Raw genomic sequence first — 21,174 nt, 5'->3', positions numbered from 1 at the left:
AGTGCCAGGGGCTGCACTTTGAATGCCTGCACAGGCTCCAGTGTTTTCCCAGGTGTGTGCAGGATGCCAGAAGCTCTGAAATCAAAGGGATCCAACGAGTGCTCACAAACCCAGGAGCAGGGAACGCTCTCCCTGCTCTCCAAACAGGCCATGCAGCCACTTGGGGTTGTCCGGACACAGCACAAGGCCTCCTGCAAGTGCCTAAATGGGCTGAGCACCAGTCCGAGGACCAACTCCTGCCCTTAATAGATTTCTTGTATAAACGCACATAACGAATTCAGTTTAACCCAGAAACATCCCTAACAAAATATTTGTTGTCCACCCTCTTCCTCCGGGTGCACAGAGAGGCTGCAAATAGGACATACTCTAAATATATCGCATTCCTGAGCACATTACACACTCACAAACAGGTCTGGTACCTGAGACCAGCCCCAGCTTTGACCAGACGGTGGGCAGGCAAAGTCTAGCTAAACACAGCAGCTATTTCTGGCCTTCTCTTCCTTTCTGGGGGTATGTGAAGTATAAAGGAACCTCACTTCCAAGCCCAGTGGCTCAAAGGCTCTGCTTATCCCATCTCAGGCTTCAGCTCTCTGTCTCGGCCATTCAGTTCTCGGGACATTTGGCAATGAAAGGTTTCTTTGCCTGTTTGTTATGACAACAGTGGCTTAATTTCTGTCCCCTTGGTGTAAATGTTTGCTTCTCTCAGCATAAGCCCATGTGCCACATCAGTGCTGATGCTTTGTGAGCCTAGCAGGGATCTTCAGCGTCTCCTCTGCAGCAAACTCCAGCTGCTATTAATGAAGCTGCTTTGGGATAAATCACTGCTTTCCTTTAGTGCTGTAATTGAAAGGGGTGTGTGTGTGTGATAGTTGGGAGCTGCTTCCCTCAATGGGCTCTTTGTGGGGGCTTGTGGCATGTCGGGGTGCTGAGTTTGCTGGGCAGAGACCTGGTGCCTGTCCCCTACCTGGAGGTATGAGCCATGAACCCCACAGGCAGGGCTGAGGAAGCACCGAGGCTGCAGTCCCTGCTTGTCTCCTTGCCCTGCCTGCATCCACCCTCGTGCTGGCTGTGGCACCACCTCTCTGTTGCAAAAGACAACGTTTAACTGAGCCCGGGAGCAGGGTGTGATCTTGGTGTGGTTTGCAGTGGGGGGGTCAGGTAATGAAGGAGGTTTCCTTGCAGCATCCGCTCCAGCTTGTCTGGGTCAGGAGAAAGGAAACGGGGAAAGTAAAAGCTTTGCTCAGCCAGAAACCCTCTGACCACGATGTGCACAGGACAGAGCAGCGTCCTGCCTGGAGCTGAGCCTCCCACAGCATCTCCAGGGCTCTGCTCCTGCCTTCTCTTGCTCCTGTCACCGGTTTCTTTGCTCTGGTGCTTTTCATTGTCCTGCTCTGCACTGGCAATGGCGAGGCTGCTGCTGGAGCAGTTCACAGCTCAGCAAAGGCCTTGGCTTTTGTCAGCTCCAACCCTGGCCCCTAATCCGGGGTTGCTCTCTCAGCCCTTACCCTTTTGTACTGCACAAACCCAGAACAAAAAGCGCTTGCGGTCCAACACAGCATCACATTCCCAGGGGATCGCAGTCCCCCATTGGCCACCGGCCTTGGTCTCGCAGCATCCATCTCCCTGTGTTTGTTTAGCAGCTGGGACTTTGTCAGTGACTCGGAGGCACGGCTCCAGATGGTTAAAGCAAAACAGATTCCACCCATTCCTCGGGATGTGAAGAGAGAGCTTTGTGAGGAGTCGGCGTCGGGGGCAAGAGCTGGGAGCTGGGACTTCAGTGGAAGCGAGCGCAGGGTTTGAAGAGGGGAGAGGAGATGCCCCGGGGTAAAGTTTGTGGAAGGAGTTTGGTTTGTGTTTTTAATAGTGCAAAAGAAATCGTTTCTGGTCCAGGCTGCAGCCTTAAAGCCTCTGTGTTTGGGAAGCCAAGAACTGGAGCTCCACTCTCCAGGAGAAACGATGATCTGCATCGGTTTCTGCATCTTAAAGCAGGAGAGCAGAGCATATGGGTTAGGTGTGGACAGAGAGAGCACCTCCATCCCCTGCCCTGCGCTCCTCAGCATCACCACTGGGGATGGGCTCCATCCTGGTGCCCTTGCTGCCCGTTTCGGGCAGTTTCTCTGTCCTTGGCTGTTCAGACCCATCCCAGGCAGGTCTCTTGCTGCTTCCTGACCAGTCCCACTGTGCATGGGGGGTGTTTCAAGTGAGTGCTAGGATCCTCTTGAGCTCACTCCTGAGCCGGGTCTCTTCTTGTGCTTTGTGGGTAGAAATCCCCCCCCCAGAGCTTTTCCCTTGTACTGAGGGAGCTGAGCTCTGGCTCTGGGCCTGGTTTTCTCCCTCCCTCCCTGCTTTGCGTCCCTGACACTGAGCAAACCGCATCCCATCAGTTCTGGGGCTCAAGTCCCTGTTTCCATACCTATAATCAGGGGTGCAGCCAACCCAGTTGTGTTTCCTAGAGGTACCATTGCTCTCTGAACGACTGCTTGGCTCCTGCAGCGTCGCTGAAGGCTTTGCTTTATGGCTGATAGGGGAGGTGGGAGCTCAGCAAGTGCCCATTCAGGTGCTGAGCGCGTTGCTTTGTGATCCCTGAGAGGGTTTAACCAGTTTCCCTTGTAGCTGCAGTGCGTGGCTTCAATGTGAGCAGAGATAAAGCTTTCAGAGATGGGTTTTCCCTGTTGAGGGGACAGCTTGTTGTGGGTGTTTGTCTCCACGTGTGCACAAAGCATGGGGAGGGTGATTTTGGTGTCTGTTGTAGCCATTAAGGATTGTTTGCTTCTGATTTTCATGTGGAGCCTGTTTTCCCCATCAGGGGCTCTGCACGCTGGTGTTGGATGATGCAGGACATCTGCCTCCAGGTGCATGATTGAGCGCTCTCAGGGTAACAGAACCTCTGCAGCGAAGCCATCAAAAGCTGCAGAATTAGAGGGAGAAAACTCCTGGTTCCTGCTCCTTGGGAAACCTGCGGCTTCCTCAGCTTCATCCTTTGGTCTTGAGCCTTCTGCTATAAAGCTGAGCTCTACAATGCCTTGAGCTGCTCTATGAGCAGTGCTCTGCTCTAACGCTCCCCTCTGGGAGTGGGAAGGGGATTGGGGTTGCTCTCAGCCACATCATGAAGATGTCATTGCGTGCCGGTCTGCTATAGCTATCTGAGGACCGAAATACCCTCCAGGGAGGGAAATGATGGCTCAGTTCTTGCTGATTCGCTCACTTTGCTTCTTCATTCTTGGCAAGTGCAGGCAAAAAAATCCCATGACAAAGGAGTTGGACTCACTGGAGAATCCCAGGGCAGAGCAGGGTTTGGGTTTGTGTCTATGTCAGCATCTCCAGGGGAAGAGAGATGTGTTATGGGACCTTGCTTAGGAGAAACTCTCTGCATTGCAGATGGACTTCCAGACTACACAGGATGCAAGTTTGCTCTGGCACCTTGGAGTGCCTCAGATCTAACAAAGTCAGGTATTGCTGTGGTGATTCTAAGAACCAAGGCCCAAAGCGTGGCCCCGGTATGAGCAGCACTGTCCCAAGGGTAAATCACAGCAGTTCATTTTCTAGGTTTTCCATGGATGCTGAGCTGCTGCAGGGAGGGAGGAGTCAGTCGTGTGTTTTGCTGTAAAATAGGTGGTAAATAGAGATAATAAAGGGGAAACAAGGAAGAAGAAAAGCCTCAAGTGACTTGCCCCAGGTAGTGCGGGCAGAGCAGGAGCAGAGCTGAGGTTGAAGGGGAGATGCCTGCTTGGTCTCCACTTGCCTGGCTGCTGTCGGTTGCGTCAGTGCTGGAGATGGATGTGCCACGTGTCACCTGCAGGACCCTGCAGGTCCTGCTGCGATCTCCTGCCTTAGCACCTCTGCCTGACCGGGAGCCTTGTGTCTCTTTAAAGCTCTGGGCATTCTTCTTTTCCAAGTCATTGGATTTGAGCAGAGGAGGGAATTCCTGAGCTCTGATGTAACCGTCAGCAGGACCACGTGGGTAATGCCGGTTTTGACAAGAAAAGGTCTCCTTGGAAGCAAGTTATAACGTTTTCAGTAGCTCTTTTGTACAGCAGTGATTTTCCAGCCCGACTTTGCTCCTGGCCTCGGGTCCCTGCAACGCTGGTTTGTGCCGTGCCCTCACGTAGGCTCCGAATGTGAAATCCATTCAATCTCCGTGACTCATTTGCTGTCCCAAGGAATGCTGCGGCTGGAGGAGGACCCTGGCCTGGGGAAGCAGCGAAGTGCTGGTGTCAGCACAGCAGGATTCCAGCTCTTCCAATGCCTGCCCAGGCCAGGAAGGGGAGGGATTCCTATGGGCTTGATGAGACCCCCAGCGTGAGGCTCCCACTTCCCTGCACCTTGCCAGCGTGAAGGCGGCCCTAGCAAAGCTGAGCTGGGTTCACTTCCATAGTAGCTGAGACCAAACTAATGCCCCCGTGCTTCTGAAACAAGCCCTTCAGTGGGTTTAAGTGGCGAGGGAGATTTCTTACACAGCTGTTTGTGAAATCACAGGGTTTCTTTCCCAGTGAGGAGCAGCATCCCCTTGCGTGGGCTGGAGGATGGGGTGGCACAGGGTGGAAAGGTCGAGTTGCTTCCCTGCTGTGTCTTTTCCTACTGCACCTCTCTAAGCAGAGCTGGGTTTTGCTCCCTCCTCGAAGCCGTTTCCTTGCAATCCAGCATCATCTCTGTTCCCTTTATGCTTTCAGAACATGAACATCCAGGTGGAGGACATCAGGATCCGTCCCATCCTCGCCACCTACCGCAAGCGGGTGCCCGTCACGGAGGGCTACGTGGAGGTGAAGGATGAAGGGGCCTGGAAGCAGATCTGTGACAAGCACTGGACCATGAAGAATTCCCGCGTCGTCTGTGGCATGTTTGGGTTCCCGAGCGAGAGGAAATACAACACCAACGTCTACAAGTAAGAGCAGGGCTTGGCGCGAGGGCACCAGCGGCTTCCTTTGCACACTTGGGTTCTAGCTGCCAAGTGAGTCCATCCCTGCACAGAAGCAGCTGCAGGGTCAGGTCTGGCTTGTGCTGGAAGCTCCAACAGAGCCACCTTGCAATAAACCAGGTCTTTGAGCTTCATTGCCCAGGTTCCTCCTCCCCACCCCTGCAGTTCCTGGTCTCCCACCTCTCATGAAGTGTTCACGCACGTGGGAGCTGCTCTGGCTCTCAGCAGCCCTGGTTTGGGGGGGTCCAGCTGCCACTAAGGCTATTTCCCCATGTGTCTCCCGCTGCTGTTGACCCCAGTTCAGCTCCTTTGGCTCCCATCCCTCCAGGCCGCAGGCTGGAATTGCTGCAGCCATCCCCAGCTGTGTGTGACTTGCTCTGCCCATTCCAGCCTGCTCTGAACTGAGCACTGAGCTAAGGGCATCGGTAGCATCGCTCCTGCCTGCGCAGCTCAGATGGTGCTTGTAGAAAGATGCAGTTGTGATTTTAGTGCTGCTTTTTCTCCCTGTAGCTAGCTTTAAAATGAGGGAAGAAATCAGTGATCCACAGGGAGAACATCATTGCAAGCTGATGGCTTTAGGCTGTGTTTCCTGTTTCTGGAGAGCCAGGAGCTCTGGGCTCTTTTATCACCGCTTCAGTTTGCGTTTCATCGCCAGCCTCCATCACAGCCGTGGTTCTTCCTACACTTTTCCCCAGGAATAACAGCCTAAAGCAGATGCAGAACAGTTTAAGTGAAATCCTGCCTCATTCCCTCCCTCCGCTGTGACCTGGGGAGGGGGAAAGTGGCGATGCTGGGGGGGAGAGCTGAGCTTTCCAGGCAGGAATGTGGTTTTCCTGCCTGCCCCTTTTGGCCTGTGGAAATGCTCTTTCTGAGCGCTCCCCCTGGAGCTGCCTGGCCACATTTCATTGCTTTCATTAGCCAGGTCGTGAATGAATTGAGGAGGTCCTTGGGTTGGAATAGCGCAAAGCCACAGGGCACAGAGAGCATCGGGTAGATAACCCGGGTGGAATTCCACTGTCAGGCTTCCCAGGGACGTGAGCAGTGGGTTCATAACGGGTACCAGGCAGCCTCACGCCCTGGACACCACTTTGAGGAGCGTCGCTTCCATCAGGGCTGCAAACTCCTCTCTGAGATTCCCATCCCCTGTGTCGGAGCAGGAAGGACGAATGAGCCCTGGTAGCACAGAGGAGATTTGTCCTGCTTCTTAGTTGTGGTGTTTCCAAGAACAGCATTAACTGGAGCAGCTGGAACCATCTGCCTTCAATAAGAGGGGGCTTGGTAATTGTCCCATCTCTTGCAATGGAGATGGAAAAACTGAGGCACAGTTATCCAGCAAATCCCATCCATTGTGAGTGAAGCCTCAGAGCCCTTCCTCTCATTCCCCAGCCTTTGCTGTCCCTCATTTGTAATTCCCATTCTCCAAGAGCGGATCCTTGATGGGCTGGAATGGGGTTTCTGCTGGCTGGGGCCGAGTGCCCCTTCCCACATCCCTGCCAGCCCCATTGTCCGCGTGCTGAGCTTGCCGATCCCCTGCTTCTGCGCAATGGTGGGAGGTGAAATGATTTGCAGATGGATCTTGCTTGGAAGAAAACAGCTCAGTTCACGGCTGTCCCGGTGCCAAGGGTTTATTCCTGAGCACAGCCGAGGCTCGGGAGCTGACAGCGGGATTTATGGTAGGAAACGGAACAAATCCCGGCCTTGTTTCCATGTTCCTGCTCATTCTTCAACGCGATTTGCTGCGGGCACTGCTTGGGAGATCCTCCTCCCGATCCCTGCTCTGCTTGAGGGAGCAGAGGAGGATTCAATGCATTTTGCTGATGGGGAGAGGAGAAGGTTCTGGCTGGAGATGCCTCAAGCCGGGAGCTGGACCCGGTGCCTTCCTGAGGCCTTCCAGCTTTGTGATGTGTCCCATAAAGGCACGGAGGAGCTCAGCAGTTCCAGGGTCCTTGGTTCAGCACCAGCCCAAACAGCATCGCCCCGTTTCCCCAGTGGGCTCCCAGCACTATGAAGCTGCTCAGTTACTCCCTGCCCTGCTTGCATAGGAATCCTCATGGCTGGGGTTCTCTCTCGAGGGCTTTGGCAGGAGGTGACAAGTCTGGCTCCTCTTGTGCCTCCCTGAGGCTGAAGGCAGCAACAGTAAAGGCTTGGAGAGCACCTCAAGGGTAGACTTGATGCTCGCGGCCCTGCGAGAGGTCCCCAGTCCGTTGTGTTTGGGTGAGTTTCCCCAGCGTGACCGCTGCAGTGATTGGTTTTGTGCTCCCCCATTCCTCTCGGATGCTCTCTTCCACCGCAAGGCTCCTTTAGTCAAACCCGAGGCCGCTTCCCACAGCCCTTGGGCTCTGGCTGTGGCTCTGATTAAAGCCCATGTGAGGAAGGTCCCTGCCTCCTCAGCAGCAGGAATGGTTTGGACTCCAGCTTGCCCTGGAGTTGGCTGCGTGACTGCTCCCTTACACCTCTGCTCTGAGCAGCGCTGCCCTTGCCTTACACCAAGGCGGGGGAGAGCGGGGCTGCAGCCTTTGTGTTAAAAGGGGATGAACAAGGATGCCCTGGGTCCTGTCCGCACAAATCAGCGCTATTCCACTCCTTATCCCGGGGAAACGAGGTGGGGCTTTCTCCGGCTCTTTCTCCCCAGCCTACCACGGGCTGTTAATGCCAACCAGATGTTGAAGCCTCCTGAAGTTTCCAGGATGAGGTCACTGTTTGCTGTTATAAGGCATCTCCGCAATGAGGGCTCCAAGGCAGGCTGTGTTTGTCTGCTTTGGAGCTCTCCTCTCGTGTCTGCAGAGGGGAACGTTCCCTCAGGTTCCCACTCCCACACTGAGCACATGCAGGAGCACAGAGGGTGGTGGGGCAGAGCTGGGCTGTGCAGTGAGAGTGTGGGGTGGTGGGGCTGGACCGGATGCTTTCCAGGATACTGCACATGTCGAAAAGCCATGGAAGCCTCTGCCCTGGGGCTGCTGGAGCTCAGCACCGAGGTCCCACTTGAGCATCAACTGCTCTCCTCGATGGCAGAGCATGGGGGCAGATTCGGGCGCTGTTTGCCCACTGCCTTTGAGTGAGCTGATTTCTGCCCCGTCCCTGGTGCAGGGATCCTCATGTGCCTGTCCTTGCTCCAGCTTCCCTGTGCATTCATGCTCTGATCTTTAGCTGAAGGAGATGACCTCTTGGCTCCTAGGTGACACCGTAACGGAGTCATTGTGGGTGTGAATGGATGAGCCCTCAAACCCCGCTGCTCAGTCCCATCCCCGCGCAGCTCCCATGGGCTCCCTTCTCCCGTCCCTTCCTTGCAGGATGTTTGCCAGCCGGAGGAAGCAGCTTTACTGGGCGTACTCCATGGACTGCAGCGGGAACGAAGCTCACATCTCCAGCTGCAAACTGGGCAACCACCTCAACGTGGATGCGGGGAAGAACGCCACGTGTGACAACGGGATGCCTGCGGTCGTCAGCTGCGTCCCGGGCCGGGCCTTCGCCCCCAGCAGCCACAGTGGCTTCCGAAAAGCCTTCAGGCAGGAGGTGAGGAGATGCTCTGTTGAGCTCTTAGGCAGAAGGGTTGAATGAGCTCTGTGTGTTCAGCCCAGCAAGGAGAGGGCTGAGTCTAGCATCAGAAGATGTGCAAAAGCCCTAGAAAATGACCCTGGAGTCAGTTTTCTCGGTGTGACTGCATAGGAAAGAGCCGTTTAACTTGCAGCAAACGTTGTTTAGGTTGATGCTAAGGGCACTATTGCAGTTGTAAGGGATGTGCCTTAGGATACAGGGGTGGTCTCGAGGTCTGCAGGCTCCTAATGCTGGCTCAGGGGGTTATTTCCCAAGGCGTTGATTGCCCCTGGGTGCAGCCTGCATCACCCAGCCCTCAGTCTGTGACTTGAGGAGTGGGCTTCATCTTGACCCCACCTCAGGCCACTGCTGTGGTGGGAGCAGCACCCTCCTGTCCCTGCTTTGCCAGCCTGGAGCCCCCAGGGAGTATGCAGGACCCAGGCCTCTGAGGTGAAAGATCTCGTAAATCACAGCTCATCTCCTGAGCCCTGCACGCTGCCGACTGAGTCCTTCAGCCTTTGTGTGGGCTTTGGACATCCTTGGTGTGACCCCGGCCTGGAGAGCTGCACGGGCTTCCAGCGTTGGGAGTTCAAGGCGGTTTTGGTCCCAGATGGTCCCATGGTGCTCCCATAGCTGAGACTCCTGCTGCATCTCTTGGATGGTCTCTGCTTGGTACCGGGCAGAGCTGTAAGTGATGTGGGGTCGGTAACAGAGTAAAGAGCAGGGATTGATGGAACTGGAGCTGTGTATGGGCTGGCAGATCACTTATCCCACCACTTGTAACTGCAGCAGCCAGGTTCTATGTGGCTTGAGGTCCATGTGGATCTTCCCAGGACCCCTGGCTGGAGATGTGTGCAGGAAATGAACCCATCCAGAGGCTGCAGCACAGGCAGCGAGTGGGAAAAGCCTTGTGTGCATTGGCTCAGGGCAATTCCCAGGGGATGCTGTGAGAACTGGGTTGTTCCACGGCCAACCACTCTGTGGGGCTGCAAAGCTGTTTGTGTGGAAAAGGCTCCTAAACCCAAGCACCAAAACTTCAGAGCAATAAAACGTCTTTATTCTGTGCCCATGAATAGCCGTGCAAGAAACGTGTCTGTGCACGCCAAGAGCCTTAACAGGTAAAAATCTACTTTGATCCAGCACTTTCAGCCCTTTCTATCATGTGCTGGTTGATTAAGGTGCCTCAGGCCTCAGGGTAACACTTGTTGGGCCTCCAGCCACGTGCCATAAGTAAGGGCTTTAGGAAAGGATGCTTTGGTCCTGGGCAGCGGGAACCCCTCCTCTGTCTGTGTCTTCCAGCAACCACTGGTGAGGCTGAAAGGAGGAGCCAACACTGGCGAGGGCCGAGTGGAAGTGCTGAAGAACGGGGAGTGGGGAACAGTTTGTGATGACAACTGGAACCTGGTGTCAGCCAGCGTGGTGTGCCGGGAGCTGGGCTTCGGCAGCGCCAAGGAGGCCATAACAGGAGCCAGGCTCGGGCAAGGTAAGAGCAATGGGAGCTCAAGGACCAGTTGTGCCTTGTCCATCTCTAAGAGCCCTTTCATCATGCAGGGCAGAGCCTGGTTTTAATGGGATCTTTGTCCTGGGGGACCAGGGGTTTGTTCTCTGCCCTCTGGAGTCAGGAGCTTGAGGCTGGACTGGAATGTGTGAGTTGGGAATTGATCCTTGAAGGCTCCTGGTGATGGGTTCCACCTTTCCCTCAGCAGCTCTTCCAGTAATTGCCTCTTCGTTATCACATCGGCTGCTCTCAGTGCTCTTGGGAAGCTCTCCAGATCCACATCCTGGTGTAAGGCATTACTGGAGGCTCCTGGATCTGGACCTCAACCACGCTCCAGTTGAAGTCCGGAACATGAATTTAGCCCATTATAAATAGAAGGGTATTTGAGCAGTTCAGAGCCAGGTTCGGTTTTGGATTTGCTGTAGGTGGGAGTTGGTTTAAATCCCAAGCTGTGGTAAAGGGTAACTCCTTGATGCATTTGTGTGGCCAAAGACTAATGGGAAGGATCAGGCTCATCACTGCTGGGATGGAGATTCAGTGTCCCAGGGCTCCACGTTCCATCAGTGGGCAGTGTGTGGAGGTCCCAGGTAAGACGAGGTGACCTGTGGGAGCTGAGTGCTCAGGCAGCATCGCACACGATCCGTGCAATGAAGGAGCAGACTCCAGGGAATGTCGATCCGGCCGCTTTTTGCTTCTCCCTCATTAAAATCCTGCTTGTGGTCTGCATCTGGAAACGCTGACACTGACCCAGTCATTTTGCAAGCCACCGAACAGTTGGAGTAGGAGGAATGCCTTGATGCTGACCGGAGCTGGAGGATGATGCCCCAGGAATGCAGCATGGATCCAGCCTCACATTCCCCACTGAAATAGCCCAGTCATCCCAATGGAATGCCAAAGCAAGAGGGCAGGGCCATGGTGCTCAGCCACCAACCTGGGCACATCTCATCTTTGGGGGAAGCTCTTTTAGGCCATGGGGGCAGGAGGTGCTGCTTGTGATCCAAGCTGTATTCCCTCCCATGTCCTTCCCTTTAGCAGAAGGGGATCAGGAGTGGATTATGTGTATTCCAGGAAAGACTCTGGTTGTTCTTTGTGATGAAGATCATCTGCTGGAGCCTCTGATTCATCCCAAGAACCCTTTTCTAACCAGCTTTGGAAACGGGACCCAAGAGCTTTGCAGGCAGGATGCGTCCCGTGTGCCCCTCTCCTCTTGCTGGTTCTCTCTGGGAGAAGCAGCAGTTTTCTGCTGCCACTTGGCCAAAGAGGCTCCAGGTTATTCCCTTTGGCTCCCAGCACCTCGAGGCCATTCTCTGTGACACAAAATGATGCTCGCTCTTGTTTGCATCAGCGGTGTCAGTACCACAAACCTGCCCCGAGCTGTTCCTCTGCCTCCCCATGCATCCCTGCGCCGTTGTATTTATTGTCCCATCTAAATGTCAGGCCTTGATTGGGAGCAGGTTCCCACTCATGAACGCAGCCAGAAGGATTCCTGCAGCTGAGGTTTGTGAGGTCTGGAACAATGGGAAGTTTTGGCTTTTCCTGCAGCTTTTTGGTGCTCGAGCCCCAGGGGTGCTGGAAAGAATTCAGTGGTAAAATGAGGACTTTTATCCTGCAGCTTTTTGCTGGATTTTTACAAGAAATGCCTGGAATGTGGTCAGGATTACTGTGCTCTGATGCCTGCACTGTGCTGTTGGCCGGTACTGGGTATTCCTTCACCACGCAGCAGCACGGGCAGAAGGTAAAACCTCTCTTTCCCTTTCCTCCCAAGGCATGGGTCCGATCCACCTAAATGAAATCGATTGCACTGGCTTTGAGAAGTCGGTCACAGACTGCAAGTTCAACATGGAGTCCCAGGGCTGTAACCACGAGGAAGATGCTGCTGTGAGATGCAACGTCCCAGCAATGGGCTTCCAGAATCAGGTGAGAAACCAAGCGGTCCAGATGCAGTGAGCATGGTGAGATGGGTTCAACCCGGAGCATCATCTGCCCTCCCTCGCTATGCAGGCGAGCTGTGCAGGAATCATTCCACCTAAGCTGGGATTTAACATTGCATTGTGTTGGCCAGGAGGGCGAACGAGGGCGATGCTCCCTTTTTGCACTGAGCTCTGAGCTCCTCCAAGCCCGACAGAGGCTGCCTGGGTGAAGCGCCGCTTTGGCTGCAATCACTGCAAGCCGATAACGCCGGCTCCCATCCCCGCTGTGATGGGATCTGGAAGCGGGGTTCTGGGCTCTGTGGCCCCAGCTGCTGCCCCTGCCCATGGGCTGTGCTGACCCTCACGTGTGCTCCCTTGTGCCCTGCAGCTGCGGCTGAGCGGCGGCCGCAACCCCTACGAGGGCCGGGTGGAGGTGCTGGCCGAGCGCAACGGGACCCTGCGCTGGGGCACGGTGTGCAGCGAGAACTGGAGCACGGTGGAGGCCATGGTGGTGTGCAGGCAGCTGGGGCTGGGCTTTGCCAGCCATGCCTTCCAGGTGAGCCCCCTGCCCTCTCCTACCTGTGCTGAGGGATGCTGGTATCGGTGTGCTCGGCTGGGGATGCTGCAGGAGGAGGAAGGAAGCAAAACCCAACAAATCACAGCCTTCCACTGCAGGGCATCATCTGGAGAGGTCCTGGAGGTTAAACCTTATCCACAGCGGCCCCTGGGGGGAATACGGAGCCGAAGCTGTTGCAAAGCTGCTGTTTTCACAGCTCAGGTTTCCCGGGAAGCCTGAGTCCCTTATCCCTGGTCGGGCTGTGGATCCATGTGGTTTCTTGGCCCTGCCTGAACCAGCAGAGAGTTGAACTCCTGGCGCGTGGGAGCGGAGTTTAACCTGGTGTCAGATCACTTGGAACCAGTTTGCTTCTGCTCCTGTAAGCTGGGTCCAGGGGGACACGCGGGGCTCACGGGCAGGCGGATTCCAACTGGTTTAAGCGTTACCCATTGCCAGAGGGGATGTGCGGGTCCAGGCAGGGGCTGGCTCGGGAGGCTGCAGCCGCCGTTGCAGTGATCTCCACGCACAGCCTGGTTCCTCCAGCTGATCTCCTGTGTAGGTGCCAAGCAGAGCACAAGGGCTGAGGAGAGCCACGTCCCTGCAGCACGGCCTTTCCAGCCGCCTGCCTCTATTGACACAGCCCCGAGAGGCCGGCGAGGAACAAGACATTTTTTCCTCTGGCTGAGGCTGCCGGTATTTAGGGCAGAAAGAGCCCTTCTGTGTGTCCCGGCTGCAGCAGCCCCGTGAGCATAAAGCTGCACTGTGTGGAACAGGGCAGCCCTGTGTGCGGGCGTGCAAAGGGCTGCTGCCGGGCTTGACAACCGGGCTGCTGCGATGGGAGCGCTCCTACGGAGGGGTTTTCTCTTCCTGGAAGTGCTCTGACACCAGCAGGGCTGAGGGATGGTTCCTGCTTTCCTTCCTCCCCTCGTCCCAAGCTTTGCGATTGCAGCTTCCTCAGGGTTTGGATGTTGGGAGTTAATGTCCTGCTATTCCCATCGTTATGGAGAGCTGCGTGATGGAGATGAGGGTTTGAGCATCACTGAATGCCCCCTTGAGACCAGGAGGTTCATGAGACCCTCTTAGTCCTGGTTCTCCTCAAATGCCTTGTTTCCAGTGGCATTCCAGCACGGTTGTGGGTGCTGCCTCCCCTCCTGTGCAAGCAGGCACTGGCATTACTCGTGGCCCTCCCAAGTGCACAGATGTCACAAGACAGATGTGCTTTGATTGCTGGGCATCTCTCCCAGAGCACGGCCTAAATGGCTTAGAACAGCGCAAGGATGAATGCATCACGGTGGAAAAGTGAGTTTATAGCTGGATTAAAACCAAGGAGAGACTTAAACCAGCTCGGTTTGCTAAACACTGGTCAGGGCAGGGCACATGGGACCGGGATTAAACCCCAGTCTTCTGCTTAAGCAGACGTGGGCTCGATCCTCCGTGCCTCAGCATCCTTTGGCATCGCCTGTCTCCCTGTGTGCTCTTGCACCGCTCTTCCCTGGAGGGAGACCGCAAAGCAGAGGGGGGGGACCCAGCAGTCCCTTGACACCAAGGAGGGGGTGAAATTCCTTGTTCCTCCCAGGAAACCTGGTACTGGCACGGGGACATCGGTGCCGACAGCGTCGTCATGAGCGGCGTCAAGTGCTCGGGGACAGAGATGTCCCTGGCCCACTGCCGGCACGACGGAGCCCACGTCTCCTGCCCCAGAGGAGGCGGCCGCTTCGGGGCTGGCGTCTCCTGCTCAGAGAGTGAGTAACGGGGCTTCCATCGGGGGGGGGGGGGTCCGTAACGCAGCGGGTAACCCCAGCCCTCCCTTGCAGCCGCCCCTGACCTGGTGCTGAACGCGGAGCTGGTGGAGCAGACGGCGTACCTGGAGGACCGGCCCATGTTCATGCTGCAGTGTGCCCTGGAGGAGAGCTGCCTGGCCAGCTCGGCCGCCAACACCTCCCTCACCTCGGGCTACCGCCGCCTGCTGCGCTTCTCCTCCCAGATCCACAACAACGGGCAGTCCGACTTCCGACCCAAGAACGGCCGCCACGCCTGGGTCTGGCACGACTGCCACCGGTGGGTGCCCAAAGGGGGCTCCGGTGTGGGAGCAGGGGGCCCCAGTGATGGGTGTTCGGGCAGATGTCACCCTCCCACAACCCGTTACAGTCGGAGTTAGGGGTAAGAACTGGTGAATGATCATAGAACCCAGCCTGGGTTGGGTTGGAAGGGACCTTAAAGCTCCTCCAGCTCCTGTGGAAGGGACCCCTTCCACTGGAGCAGCTTGCTCCAAGCCCCTGTGTCCAACCTGGCCTTGAGCACTGCCAGGGATGGGGCACCCTGTGCCAGCGCCTCAGCACCCTCACAGGGAAGAGCTTCTGCCTAAGATCCAACCTTAAATGCCCCCCATTTCAGTTTGAACCCAAAATGCATGGGTTAAGGTAAGATGGATGCGCAAGGGCAGTGCGTGTGCATGTGCAGAGGAAGCACGTGGAAAGATGCAGCCACCTGAGCTACCCCCTCACCTGGGAAAGGACTCGAGGACGTGCTCAAATCCTGCATCTTTTAAACCCGTCTCGACCGCACTTACACTGTGTGCAGCTGGGACGTTGTCTGGGGCCTATTTGTGACAAACAGCGAATTCACAGCCATAAAAGCATCGGTTTTGAGGGAGAAATGGACAGTTTGAGCCAAAGTAAACCATGGGGAGGAAAGGGAGCTGGAACGCAGCCATCCAGATGCTTTGCTTCTGAACTGGTGGCTTGTTACAAGGTTGATTCCCTCTCATGTCGGGTAAAAGGGAGCTGGGTAACTCCTGCCCCTGGTGTCAGGCGTGGGTGAAATCAGCCGCTGCTCTTCATGGCCCTGGTGCAGTGCAGGTACCGCTCCTGCAGGGCTGCTGCTCGGGGGCTGCTTCCCTGGCCCCGTTGGGATGGGCTGAGGGAACGCTTGGGTACCACAAGGCTTCCCGGAGCACGTTGCAGGCTGGGCACGTGGAGCTCCTCGGGAGGGACCTGGATGAGGAAGAGGCCGGGAGCCATCTGCGTGCTTTAAACTGGATCCTGTTTGCACGGGGGAGGATGAACTCGATTCCTCTTCAGCCTTTCCAGCCCGTAAACAGCAGCGTGTAAACAGCCCTGCGAGTGATTCAGACATAGCTCAGCACTGAGTCAGAGCCTCGGAGAACCTCAGCCTCGAGCTCCGCTGCCTCCTCCCAGCGCTGGGAGCTGCTGGGGTTGGCTTTAGGGGTGGAAGGAGAACAGAGACGGGACAGACCTGCAGCAGAGCAGGGGGGAACAGTTCCATCCATCCATGGGTATAGATGTGGCTCAGGGAAAGGCAGGCGGCGGCGAGAAGAAACCCACTCTCTAGAGAAGCTTCCTCCCTTTGCCTCCTCTCTCCTCCTTCCTCTGTAAATCCCCTGCAGTGATGGGAGTTGGGGTCTTTAAGCTATGATTATCTCTAGAGCTGCACTTGAGTGCTTCTCATTTAAACTCCCGAGCACTGCGTTTGACTCTGGTGTGTCCCAAGGCAGCATCCCATCGCTGGGAGAGCCATGCAGTGATTTCAGGACCCACACTGCTCTCAGCACCCGCAGCTGGTCCCCATAGGGTGCTCCTACTGCAGGTTTGCTCCCAGTTCCAAGCCTGGGATTGAACCCAGCGTGTTCCATCAGCCTGACCACGCTTGTGCGCCCAGCCCTGGCCTTTGCGGCAGCAAAGCTCAATCTTCCCACCTTCAGCATCGCCCAGACGCTGCTGTGGTGCGGGTTTGATAGTGCAGGGGCTGCAGCACAGGCTGGGTGATGAGGCCGATGTTGGCTGACACCAACTTGCTTGTTTGAAAGGATGCTGCCCATCCTGCGTGAGCCCAGCTGCCAGGCTGCTCAGCTCCAAATGAAGCAAGGGCTCGGAGGAGCTGCTTCCATCTGCTGTGGGTTTCCTGCCAATAGATCTCCATTCTGCTGCTGAAAACCGGATCAATCCCCGTAGCCATGGTGCTGCTGTGGTGCCTCCAGCTCCCTTCGCAGTGCAATGTTCCTTGCTCGGGGCTGCTGATGCCTTGGATTCTGTGTTTTCTCCCTTCCTTGCCATTCCAGAACATTGTCACTCTCCTAAGGCAAGGAGCAAGGCTCGCTCTGGAGCAGCTCTAGCACTGGATGTGTAAATGGGTACCTGGGCTGGGAGGCAGTGTGCAGGCAGGATGGGTGATGGTGCCACAGGGAATAGCCCTCTCTACCTCCTGCAGCGCTGCTTGGTCCGCAGCATCCCATGGTTGTTGTGTATTCAGCTGCATGGGAATGGGGCTGGGAGGTGGAATGCTGGGCCTGAGGGATGCAACATGCTCACATCCCAGTCCTCCTGCTGGAGCCAGCTCTCCTGGGCCAGGCTGTGCTGCCCTGGAGAGCTGGGGATTACAGGGGTGCCTCTTTTCCCTAAGGATAACTCTCCCTGTCTGCGCCTTGCAGGCATTACCACAGCATGGAGGTGTTCACCCACTACGACCTGCTGAGCCTCAACGGAACCAAGGTGGCCGAAGGGCACAAAGCCAGCTTCTGTCTGGAGGACACCGAATGTGAAGCAGGTAAATGCCAGAGCCACCTGTGCTGGGAGTTTATGGCTGTCCCCATCCAAGTGAATGGCTTCAGGGATGCTCTGACAGGCCTAAGCAGGGCTCGAATGTGGCCTGACGGGAGCCAGAAACCAGTCCTGAGGTTATATAGGTGTGGAGTGGTCTCTACAGGTGTAAGAATCCCTGAGGGCCCCATATGCTCCTTACATCCCTATTGTGAGCTGCTCTAAAGAGCCAAGGGTGTGTGTTCAGCTTCCAAAACCTGCCCCTGGGTGATGAGGGATGCACGGTCCAGCTGTGGCAGCACAAGACACCAGTGGCTCATCACTGAACATGGGGCTGGAAACCAACTGCATCTTCCCCTGCTGTGCCTGCGGGGGGGAGATTCCCAGCCTGAGCTGCCGGGACGTGCCTTTGTGCCTCTAACCCTCTGCGCCTTCGCTCCCTCAGATGTGCAGAAGCAGTACGAATGTGCCAACTTTGGGGAGCAAGGCATCACCGTGGGGTGCTGGGACGTGTATCGGCACGACATCGACTGCCAGTGGATCGATGTTACCGACGTCCCACCGGGGGATTACCTCTTCCAGGTAGGAGCTGCTGCCGTTGCTTTTATCTCGCCTATTAGAGAGGGATACAACTGATTTAATGGGGCTATAAACCTGCCAGGTTGGTCGGGGCTTGGAGCAAGCTGCTCTAGTGGAGTGGGTTGGAACTGGATGAGCTTTAAGGTCCTTTCCAACCCAAACCATTCCATGATTCTATAAAACTTCTGATGACAAAGAGATGATGTTCCCATACCTAAAAGAGAAAGAATTGCCCACCGGGACAACACCGATCCCATCCCCAAGTGAGAAATCACTTCTAACAACCACATTAAGACATCCACATCCAGCTAATGCTTGATAGTCCTACCCGATCCATGTGCAGCTGCTGTTGTTAGCACGCTGCATTACATGTCCCATTCTACACAGCCACTGCAGGGTTGTGCTAAGCTTTTGAGCTGTTGGTGAGCAAAACTCACTTCATGTGGGGATTAAATAGTGCTGTTGTGGTGCTCGCAGGAGTCAGGGCTGTGCCTCCAGTCTGCTCTGTGCAAGAGGGGGGAATTGTATGGTTCTGAAAAGAGCTATTTGGGAAGAGGAGTTAGTTCTGTCTGCACTGCCCTGGTGTGAAATGAGGATGATGAGGATGTATCTTGGTGCATGGTGGAAGGTGTTAGCTTGAGCTCCCTTTAACCGAGTCTTTTGCGTCCCCTTGCAAAACGAGTTAGGGTTTTTCTGTTAACAAGTGTTACGGTGGAATGGGAAGTGGCACCATGAGCCCATCTGCAAGGACTTTGTGTTCCTCCCCCCCTGCTCAGGTTGTCATCAACCCAAACTATGAGGTTGCTGAATCTGATTACTCAAACAACGTGATGAAATGCAGGAGCCGCTACGATGGGCAGCGCATCTGGATGTACAACTGCCACATAGGTGAGAGTCCTTGGGCAGGGAACGCAGGGATCCCACTGCAGCCCTGGCTCCTCACCAGGAATCCTCTGTGCTTCCCTTGCAAGGTGTTTATGTGCTGGTTTATCACTTTGTAGGTGCTTGGAAAGAGGAGACAGAGCCCAAGCAGAGGTGCTGTGTGCTGTAGGCTGTGCAAAGCAGACACCACCGTGTCCCTGTTACAGGTTGCAAGGAGTAAGGTGGCAGGAGGGTTCAGTAGTGCTGCATCACACAGGTTACTGGAGCAGCAAGTGCAGCACTGGTCAAGCTCTGAAAGAAAGGCCTCGGGCTTGGTAGAAGGGGGAGAGCAGATGGCCCAGCTCTGTCCCTTCCACTGCGAAACGAGTGCTTTTCCCTCCCAACACCCTCAGATGTAAGGAAAGTTCTTGTGCAACCACAGAGCTTGTGCCTGAGTAGGTCCAGGCAAACAGCTCCACCTCCTTCCTAGGCTCAGGCTATTCTCAACTTGGAACTCGCCTCTTAGACCCCAAAGCTTCTCTTCTCTTGCAACGCAACCAAAAGCAGGGGGTAAGAGCTTCCGCTCGAGCCAGAAAATGCCCTCCTGGCCTTGGAATGGGAGGGAAAACTGTGGAAACATCAAGGCCAAACCAGTTGGAATCTGCACTAATGTCAAGGCCAGTTAAAAATGGGATGAAGTTAAGCTGGGGCTCTGCGAGATAAACTGCTTTTAACACAGAGATTAACAGTAAGTGCCTGCCACCCTCCCAGCAGAGCCAGCGGGGAAGGCAAGCTCCAGAGCTGGCTCTGGCCCTGCAAGGAATGTTTTTCCTGACAAAATTCCATGTCACCACTGATTTTTCCTATTAATCTGCTGGGTTTTTTTACAAAAAGACTTCTCGTGTGTCGTGCTTCAGCTGTGACCTAGTTCTGCAGAGCCAAACCCACTTCACGTGGATGAACAGGCACTTCAGTGCTGGGGAGGCTCCAGCTCAGCTTCCAGGGATTTCTATTTACAAATCAATGGATGTTGCTAGTTGAGAGGCAATGGAAGCTAAAACTAAGGCATGGTCCTATGGGACATGAGGCACCAGCACCCACTTACCATCAGCCTCAAGCAGACCATTCCCAGGTCCTGCTCAGCATCGCCTAGTTCTTTTAAGCAACAAAAGTTAGCAGTGAATTGAGGGTAGTTTATGGTCTTCCTATTACAATAAAAGCCAAAATCAAGGACTCTTGGCTGGATTTAAATAGTAAATGGTAAAACTTAAGTAATGCTTAAATTAATTAGCCCAGGAAAATCTTTGCTCTTCTAGTCCTTGCTTTGAGCCCTTCGCTCCATGATGGTCGCAGCTTGCACAGAGCCCCCGTGTTCTCTGCTTTATGCTGCGAGCTGCTTCGGGTGCCTCCTGCTCATCCCTGTCCCCTTCATGTGCCCTCCCCAGGTGGCTCCTTCAGCGAGGAGACAGAGCAGAAGTTCGATCACTTCAGTGGACTCACAAACAACAAGGTGTCCACCCGATAGACGGGCAGCGCCTCCCACCCCACTATTTAAAGAAGCGAGGTTTCCTGAACCACTGCACACACACAAATCAAGCAAACAATCAAACTCTGCATTAGCCAGGTAAATTATTTCCTACAGGTGCCTTCCTCCCCGGTTTAGGTGCTCAGACCACCGTGTGTCTCCTGTAACTACCCCAGGTAGTTAGGAGCAGGCTTTTAGACTCTACTCGGCTCCGTATCTTCACCATTCCAACCTTCACCACAAAGACTTCTCCCTCCACTTCGCAGCACCACCTTTATTCACAGACATAGGTCCAGGCTGCAGCAAGCACAAACTGTCTTTAGGTGCCAACAACCTAAATATGTCTTTACCATTCATTTTCCTCAAGGCATTAATCTTGGTATCTTTAAGCTCTTTGACTCAAGCTTGAACACACTGCTGGCGCAAAGGCCTCCACTGGTGACACTGCTTCTTGACCGCAGCTAATCCTCAGTGCTCCCATGGCAGGACTTCTTCATTTTAGCACAGAAATACAGGAAAGGAAAGGAATGGAGCAGCTTTTCTGAGCAGAACAGTGTAAGCATCATTTAATACTGCCGTGAAACTCTTGTATTCAACAATCAACCCCCCACACAGTCTCATTAAGTGGAGCAGCTAATGCAGAATGGTCCTTCTGCAAGTGGATGAGGGCTCCATGAAGCTACACCTCCCCTGGAACATCTCCAAGACTCTGCAGACGCAACGATGAGTCCGCTGGCCACAATTTCCATTACACAGTAAGCTTTTCATCCCATAGATTCTACATACATCTAAGTATTACCTTCTAAGCTGGATATTCACTCTGTTCTTTAAAGGATGCATTTAGTTAAGGCATTGTACCATCACTGTACCTTACAGAGGTAACTTCATGGCTTTTCTCATCAGGGATCTGGACCTGTGCTGTCACAGACCCACCTGTGTAAGTTGACTTTAAAGGATTTGAACACTTGGTAAATTCACAATGGTGCTAAGTGTGTTCCTCTGTTTGTTTGAGGCCACACATTGCTACAGATCTGCAGACACAGCTACTTGAATAAAAGCCTTTTACCCAGAACACGTTTTACATGCCATTTGTCTGTTTCTACTCCATGAAAGTTTAGGGACTTGGTCACAATTCCTGGTCCTGAAGTTTTTTCTCTCTATATACAAAAAAAGATAACTGAATACTTAAAGCTGCCCTTTTCAATCCACAGGGGAACTGAAACTGGCTGCATCCAACTTG

At 54.7% G+C, this 21,174-nt stretch overlaps 1 protein-coding gene across 2 annotated transcripts in view; it reads left to right on the top strand.

Moving 5' to 3' along the window:
• Positions 1-21,006, top strand: part of LOXL2 (lysyl oxidase like 2) — a 31,181-nt gene extending 10,175 nt beyond the window's left edge. For both annotated transcript variants that reach the window (XM_061472410.1, XM_061472411.1), the window contains exons 4-14: positions 4,671-4,882; positions 8,206-8,428; positions 9,749-9,932; positions 11,713-11,864; positions 12,246-12,413; positions 13,990-14,155; positions 14,228-14,471; positions 16,861-16,976; positions 17,415-17,551; positions 18,325-18,436; positions 19,855-21,006. In XM_061472410.1, the coding sequence (XP_061328394.1) occupies positions 4,671-4,882; positions 8,206-8,428; positions 9,749-9,932; positions 11,713-11,864; positions 12,246-12,413; positions 13,990-14,155; positions 14,228-14,471; positions 16,861-16,976; positions 17,415-17,551; positions 18,325-18,436; positions 19,855-19,934 (1,794 nt within the window). In that variant the 3' untranslated portion in view covers positions 19,935-21,006. The remainder of the gene's footprint in view (positions 1-4,670; positions 4,883-8,205; positions 8,429-9,748; positions 9,933-11,712; positions 11,865-12,245; positions 12,414-13,989; positions 14,156-14,227; positions 14,472-16,860; positions 16,977-17,414; positions 17,552-18,324; positions 18,437-19,854) is intronic.
• The last annotated feature ends 168 nt before the right edge of the window (positions 21,007-21,174 follow it).

Source organism: Pezoporus flaviventris, unplaced genomic scaffold (assembly GCF_033815535.1).
Source record: "Pezoporus flaviventris isolate CSIRO_AGI_PZ_B2104156 unplaced genomic scaffold, CSIRO_AGI_Pfla_v1 ptg000071l, whole genome shotgun sequence".
Classification (NCBI taxonomy): Eukaryota; Metazoa; Chordata; class Aves; order Psittaciformes; family Psittacidae; genus Pezoporus; species Pezoporus flaviventris.
This window is presented reverse-complemented; position numbering and strand designations above follow the sequence as displayed.